The 8,524-nt window shown below is 38.5% G+C and overlaps 1 protein-coding gene across 1 annotated transcript in view; it reads left to right on the top strand.

Moving 5' to 3' along the window:
* The first annotated feature begins 1,190 nt into the window (after window positions 1-1,190).
* znf385b (zinc finger protein 385B) overlaps window positions 1,191-8,524 on the top strand; it is a 38,310-nt gene continuing 30,976 nt past the window's right edge. Inside the window, exons 1-3 of the mRNA XM_062432242.1 lie at window positions 1,191-1,326; window positions 1,950-2,085; window positions 3,368-3,402. Coding sequence (XP_062288226.1) covers window positions 1,191-1,326; window positions 1,950-2,085; window positions 3,368-3,402 — 307 coding nt within the window. The remainder of the gene's footprint in view (window positions 1,327-1,949; window positions 2,086-3,367; window positions 3,403-8,524) is intronic.

Here is an 8,524-nt window from a genome sequence, read left to right as displayed (position 1 = left end):
TACTGTATCAAGATTCAACATGCAAACTATTTTGGTTCAGTAAACAGCTGCTTCTGTGGACAGAGATATTGAACCCAAGTCAAGTGAGAAGTGGGGAGGCTGCAGAGAGATGTGTGAAAGGGGCTCTAGTGTCGTCGGTAGCCACGGTGAAATATTACTTGTGGCAGTTTTGCTAAAAAACGTTCTGCTTCCCTCTCTTTCCACCTTCTCATGGAGTAGTGTTGATGCCATTTTAGTGTATGGATTTTTATGTTGACATTAATTAATTAGGGAAAAGGAAAAAAACAAAACACTTTTTTTAACTATAAGTTTGAGAGATATTTTATGATGCCTCTGGTTGCCTGGAGCTTATGATAATTGCCTTTGCCTAATGGTAAGTCCGTCTCCGTGCAGAGGTCACAGCAATGAAGCTAACTGAATATAAAAAAAAATTGAGTGTTTGTCCTGTTGGAGGTCATGTGACTTGGCAGAGCTGATAGGACAACAGATGGACACACTGACTGGCCTACACACACACACACACACACACACACACACACACACACACACACACACACACACACACACACACACAGTACACTGGATACACACACATATGTCATCCTTACTCATTACTTCATCACTCTCCCTGTGAGCGTTTGATGCTTCGCACTCTATATCCGGTGTCATTCAGGCCTCACTCCTGTCTGTCCGTCTGCTGTCTGTCTGTCCTTCAGTGAGTGTCTCCTTTTAAATCATTTCTTCTTCTTGTGGATGTTTTGCGTCACCTTTTATAACTGTACTGTATTCACTGCTTCTGTGTTGGATCACTCTTGCTTTTTATTGCCTTTGAGTCACACAGCAGTGGTTTTGGGGTTATGTAGTGGTGTCTCTCAGTATTTCTTACATAGTTTTTGGAGAAAATAGACAAATCAATGTTTTCTATGGACAGATATGGTGTTTTTTAGATGCTGACTTAGGTAAGTCATCAGTCTTAAAGCCCAGTCACACCAGAAGGTTCCTGCAGATATACTTTCACCCCTGAAAAAACAAACAGGTCTTGAGATCTTTTGGACCTCAATGCCTCTTTTGACACATATTGACATTTAGTTTTAAGTAATCGGTGGCCATTTCAAGGACTGGTTTTATTATAATGTAAGGATAGTCAACATCAGTGATCATCATTATGTCTTTCTCTCTTCTTCTCAGGGATGAAGACTCCTCTCAGCCCCTCTCAGTTCCTGGAGAGCGGGCAGATCTTTGCCTTTGGAGGGGTGTGTCAGGAGCTGATGGACACACATATGCCTGCAGCCATCGGTCTCTCTGCCCAGCAGACTGCTTCACCAGGTGACTAACAATGTTCCAGCACCAGTGCCATATGGTTGCAAAATGCAAGAAACTATTTTGGGTACTCGCACAGCTTAGAAGCATCAGTATAAAAGATGATCAACTGTATTAGAAAAGATGTGACTCTTTGATAGCATAACATAACGTGAGGAAGTTAACTATGACTCCCAAGCTGCATTTCATCCAATCACAGAGCTTCAAATTCTGCCCTATGAGTCTGTTGACAAAACTGAAAATCAATTTCAGTCTTCATCTTAAATTCGCTTTTGGTTCAACAATGAACAACAAACTCTGATGTACACTTCTTACTTGTCTCCTCTCCTCCACTGTAAGAGTGGCAGAGGCTCATGGGTATTGTAGTATTTAGAGCTGTCTGACATTCTAAACCAATGGACAGAGATGAAGTTGAATTAAGTTGAAATAATGAAATGGCATTCTTAATTTATGTTGTAGAGGCAATAATATTCAGTATCCGGGAGAGTCCCAAGTGTCTACGTTGTAGATCATTTAGGATATTAAAAAAAGTAATTCCAGCCCACTCTTGTAGTTTTCACCTACAGTTTGACCTATCTTTTTTTTTTTTTACTTCTATAGTCTGACCTATCCTTGTTACTTCCTCCCAGGTCAGGGCGGGGTCTACTCGCTGTGTGATGTGTGTAACCTGCAGCTGACATCTACCGCTCAGGCCCAGCTGCACTACAATGGCCGGTCTCACCTGCGGAGAGTGAGACAGCTCAAGGCTGGAGAGACAGGACAGCAGCAAGCAACAGCAGGTACATAATGACAACTGTCGTCTGTTGTGTGTCTACTGTAGTTTCTCAGCAATCAGCTTACCAGTTAGTTATGAAACACTATTAAAGTAGATGTGTGCAGAGCTCCCGAAGACTGGAAGAGCACAAGATAAAGAATGTATAATCCTTCAGTACTAAAAAACTAGAATGCCTCAATTAAGTGAGGTAGTAGTAGAAGTAGTAGGGTTCTGCACATGCCTGAACTGAGACCTGAAAACGGCTCAGTCCCAGCATCCTCAAGACCCAGACCCTTCTAAATCTGATTGCTACTGCAGACCTGAACTTGACCCAAAGCTTATTTCAGCTATTACCGACCATCAGCTCACCAAGCTTACACAGAGCATAGGTTACGCTGTTCTCATTCTCTCAACCCTCTAGGCTCCAGGTATCTTCCTGCAACATGACACGTATGGATGGTTGGAGAGGAATAGAGAACTTTCTTTTGATAAATTACTTTTGAAAACCTGATTCCCACCTGAATCTAAATCCTTAAGCAACAAAAAGTCCTGAATCAAACACTAAACCTGATACTTGGTCAAGAACAATCAGGTTTAGTTCAGGTAGCAGACATGTAGCAGCAGCTGGTAAGTGTAGCAGTAGTGGTGGAATGGCAGACGTTGCGCAGTGGTACCAGTACAAACCCAGTCTCATGGCAGTTCTTGAAATAGTCACGAAATTAAACTCAGTACGACTTTCAAACTAATGTATTTCAGTTGGAATGTGTTTTCATGCATGTACCATGTGTTTTTTTCTGTCAGTTGAGACCCGGGAGCACACAAGCTGTTTAGTTTTTTTCTCATTTGTTATTCATTTTGAACTATAACCACTACATTACTCAACATTTAATCACAAGATTTGATCCTTGTTTTAATTTTATCGGTCAGTCTGGTGGAAGTTGCCTTTTTTCCCTCACCATGTTAAAGTTATATTTCATGATATCTTTAACATTTCCGAAAGTGTCCTGGATAACTCAACAATACAATAGGTTAATGTTAAAACCACCACTTTGAATTATTTCCCCTTCGATTATGAGAATTTTTTAAATTCCATTTTTGATAGTGGAAGGCTGAGGAAGTGCATTGTGTTGTGGATGCGTTCGACTACTGATTTATTTGTGATAAGCGTCATTAAAAAAAAAGGGAAAATTCTTTATCCATTTACATGAAGCTATAGATTTAATTTTGTGACTGTTTCACAAACTGCTATAAGACTAGGTTGACCAGTAGTATTAGCAGTAGCTGTACTGGTAGAACTGGCAGTAGCAGTAGTAATAACAGCAGTAGTAGTTGCAATAATTCCCAGCAGTCAGCTTCTTTCATATGTTTCTAGGGTTGCAACTAATCTTTATTTTCATTATCGATCAATGTACTGATTATTTTCCTGATTAATTGAGTTAATTTTGTTGTATTATATTATTATACATATTTTTTTGGAAAAATCTTTTATTGACTTTTATTTATTTTATTCGGTTATTCTTCATTTTTACATTTTTATCCTACCTCTAGTGTTTCCTCACTGCAGATTCATGAGAGTTATGATAGCGTTTCCTCAGTTCCTGTTTTTATTGATTTTTTTGTTGTTGTTGTTTGTTTAATATGTTTTTGACCATATAAAGCACTTTGTTTTGCATTACAATGTATGAAAAGTGCTATACAAATAAAGTTTGATTGATTGATAATTGTTTGGTAAATTAAACATAAATATATATATAAAATATGTATATACATTTATATATAAAAATAAAAAATATATAATATAAAAAGTTATTATTATTATTGTTATAAAAAAACTGTGAAAAATGCTCATCATATGTTCTAGAGCAGACATGTCCAAACTATTCCATAAAGGGCTGTGTGACTACAGGTTTTTGTTCCAACCAATCAAGAGCACACAATTCGACCAATCAACTGTATGTCAACTTTTTATTAAATGAGTGAAGTCTGGTGTGCTCCTGCAGCCACATGAACCTTTATGGAATAGTTTGGACATCTCTGTCTTAGAGCATAAGGTGATGTGACACCAAGAACAGCAGCAAATTGTTACATTTGAGAACCTGTAACCAGCAATGTTTGGCATTTACATTGTCTTTCAATTAACTAATTGTTCCACCTCTAATGTGTTCTTCTTTCAGGGGCTCAGTCCCGGTCTCTTCCCCAGCCTGTAGGACTAACTCCAACCCCAGGCCTCAGCCCAGGCCTCAGCCCTTGCCTCAGCGCTCCACCCAGAACCACAGCAGGTACGCTCAATATGCCACTGCTTATTGTTATTAAACATTTTGCGCTTTCTGTTAAATGTTCCACTTGAACACACTGCCAAACACTACACCTGACACACACACACATGTATATTCTGTACCTGCTGCCACAAGGTCATATCAGGTCAGTGATTCTAATCCAAACAAGACGAGCAAAGGAAAAGGAAGCTGTCATAGTAACCAGAGGGACATTAAGAGCTAAACAGGACATAAAGTCTGACTGTCTGTCTTTCTGCTGAGTGAGAGTGACTTTGGCTCATCCATCACGAACAGCTGCTGCCTCCTGGGAGAGGTCAGACTTTGTGTGTGTGTGTGTGTGTGCGCTTGCGTGTGTGTCGGATCTGAGATTGACATCTAAATGGATAAAACGACCCTGCATTAACTGAGATCATCACTGCGGTTTTATACTCAGCCTGTGTATGGGTAAGCTCCGCCCTAACACCTGTCAGTCATGTTTACAAACTGTCATCTACCTCATCGCTCCATAAAACCGTCTGTCATTTTGAAGCAGGTCTTTTTTCTTTTATTCCTGCTTTCCTCTTGTTGTCATTGTAGTTCCTGTGACTTCCAGAGTCCAACTCTTTCATACACTGCATCTGCAAGAATGTCCCTAATACATATTTCATTGTATTGTCTCTGTACTCCAGAACATTGGATTTGAAATGAAACAATAACTATGTTCCCAGATTCAGCACTGGGTGATTATTGTAGGACTCTGCCACTTTTATACAGCGCAGGAAGACAATGACATGGAGACAAATCCTATACACTGTTCACCCAGCGTGGATGTTAGTGTACTCAAAATAAACCTGAACGTTAGCACTCTATGCTGTAATCACCTAGTCATTTTAAACATGATGCACTGGAGTACAGAGAAAGCACAATAAAAAAAGTGTGAATATTTATAGACTGCAGTGTGAGTTATCCAGGCTAATGCAGTGTTAGTCCACTCATAGCACAATTTGAACATGTTCTTTATATTTATTAAAAGAATAGAACAATCCTTAAATCAGCTTGAATGTTCATCGTCATATGTGTATGAATGGAATGAAAGGTTGAATATGTGAATGCTCCGGCCCAAAAGGAAACGTTCAGTGAGAACGGCAAGGCCAAAGATGGAGCCCTGAGGAACACCTCATACACATGAAGTGACTTAGCAGCTGTATGAGGCCGATCACAATAATGAAGTTATCGACTTAACGTACAATAACGTAATTGGTTAGCCATGCCTCCAATACGCCTAAAAATATGAATTCAACATTCTTAATAAATTACTTCTGCAATCTTCTTCAATCTTTCAGCTAAGGCATTCATGATGTTGCAATCAAATTAGTCCTGTCACAATAATTACTGACCTATCGTACAATAGCGTACTTATCAACATCATCATGTCTATATATGGACTTATCATATGATACATGGACATGACCTTGATCATTGTTTTTGACCTCAGTATATTGCCGCACTTCACATTAGCAGCTAAGAGACTATTCATGTCACATTTGCTAAACAAGTAGTGTCCTCCATTCCTCACTGTGTACGTCCTGAGTGGAGACTGTAGAAGAATTATAGGTAAATAACTCTGTCCCCAACTATAATGATAGTCTGTGTTTTTACACAAGTGTAGCACCCACTGTCCAATCCCACGCCCCACCCACCTTACATTATTATGCTATGATATAATCATTATATCAGTGGTATATAATGATCTTCAAATGACAATAATATTGTTTATCGCGATTATTTCTGAGACGATATATCATCCAACAAGCTGTACTAGGAGTAAGTGTAAATTATTTAAAAGTTATTGGGGTGAATCAGGCTACATTGCTTAAGTGCGAATTATATCATTATATTTTTTGGAATATGTCATACAACGAACCAGTTCTTCCTGATACATCATGGCTAACTAAGTGAAGTTAATATATTAATGAATAAAGATCATTTGTTGTGTCATCAGTAGCCATAAGGCACATGAATACAGTATTTTACTATGTTTTACAGTTCAGTTCCATATGATCCTATGTTATTGCATGTAGTATTATATATTTAAACAGTGCAGTTTAATGAGTTTAATTATGTTTCATGGTTTGATCATTGCAGCAGGATTTAAAGTACTTTCAGTGCCCTCTACTGGTGAAATTACATGTGAAGCTCTTCACATTGCTTGGCTCTCTTTGGTTGTGTGATCAGATATGACTGGAACAGTTTCAGAGGGTCTTCAGCAATTCAGACCCAGTTTATTTTTTTTTAAGACCAAAACCGTAGGTCACTGGAGTGAGAATGTACCATGAGATGTAAAGCAGTCAAAGTGGAGCAGACAGCAGCAGGTCATTAAACTGGGACACAGCACTGCTCCGACACCACACTGACACTTCTCAAAGACATCATTAACTTTGCCCGCGTTGATTACATAATATTCAGCACTACTCCTGTAATCTGTCTTCACAATATCTGCATCTTTATGTGAGTCACCTTTCAATACACTGTCCAGTTTGTTGTCCTTCTTTTTATTTATTTCTTTATCAAAAAAACACAATACAGAACTTCCATTGGAATTTTGACATGTTAGTGAGTGGAGCGCAGAAAGAGAAAAAGATGACATCAAATCAAAAAATCAAATGAAAAAGTGCCAAAACTAACAAAAACAAGAAGAAAAGACACAAAAACACCTAATTACAGTATGTTGGATGATGATGATGTCAGGAGAGACAGGAAACAGACACACAAGCCGTTGTAATTACATACTGTGTGTCCATATCAGTGTACAGTCTACAGTAACACTGATTAAAGATTAAATCTCTCTCTGCGGGATAAACACACACACGCAGACACACACACACACACACACACACACACACACACACTCACACACACACACACACACACACACACACACCACTCAGTCTGAATGGTCATGTCGCGCTCTCTCTCTCTCTCTCTCTCTCTCTATCGCTCTCTCTCTGTCTCTCTCTCTCTCTAACTCTCTGTCCATTACGTGATGCTCGCTCGACCATAAAAAGCTCTTAAGGCTGAACTCAGCTCCTCCAGGCCAGGCACGCGTGTGTGTGTGTGCGCGCGTGTGTGTGTGTGTGTGTGTGTGTGTGTGTGTGTGTGTGTGTGTGTGTGTGTGTGTGTGTGTGTGTGTGTGTGTGTGTGTGTGTGTGTGTGTGTGTGTGTGTCAGTGACCTGGCTGGCTGAGCAGCCTATCAGCAGTCAGGTCAGATGACATCACAGCAAACACAAACAGTTGTGCTGCAGGGGGACAGTTGACACGATCTGGGAGTTCCTCAATCAATGATGTTCATACAAGACTGCTGGAATCTCTCAATGTGTATATTTAGATTTTTTATTAATAACTTTGCATAAAATAACAATCAATAAAACTAACAAAAAATATGTAAGCTGTCAGTAATAACAGTATTTAATTATTTATTACAGTCAGTCAAGTACTCAGATCCTTCACTTAACCCTTACATACTGTTTGGGTCAAATTTGACCTGTTTTGACATTTGGCATGTCTTTTATTCTGAAATGTGATGACTCTTCCTGAAGTGGCCCAAAATGAACAAAAATGAAAATATTTTAGTGAAATGAATAGTTAATAGTTTTAATAAGATAGTAGTTTTTATGATGTAGCAGTGAAGACTGGTGGCTCTAATGGTTATACAATAAACCCCACAGTTCCATAAAGTTCTTGTCATTTTCACTTTACATAAAATACATTTACATCATTATTGCTATGTTATATTTTCATGTCTTAGGTAAAATAGGACATTATATTATGCGATAGTAGCTGTTTTTTCTACTAAAGTGAGTGATATAAAAGCTAAAAAATACACTCTCTCTGAAACATGAATCAAGGTTTAATCACACATTTATTGTTCAGTCAGATCGACTATTGATGCTTTCTAAACATCTGTGGTTCAACATATGAGGGGATTCTTAGACTGGGTCAAAATTGACCCAGAACATGCAGCGAGTGTGTAGAAGATGAACAATATGTAAGGGTTAAGCAAAAGTCAATAGAACAGTGTGAAAATACTACATTACATTATATTGACAGTAATGTACCTTTATTTAAATAAATGTTCTTTAAGTATCAAGTTGAACCTTCAAAATGCATAAATAGAAACAGAAAAAGAAGAAGATT

The sequence above is a fragment of the Scomber scombrus genome, chromosome 13 (genome assembly GCF_963691925.1).
Source record: "Scomber scombrus chromosome 13, fScoSco1.1, whole genome shotgun sequence".
NCBI lineage: Eukaryota > Metazoa > Chordata > Actinopteri > Scombriformes > Scombridae > Scomber > Scomber scombrus.
Note: the sequence above shows the minus strand (reverse complement) of the source record. Positions and strands in the feature narration are given on the sequence as shown.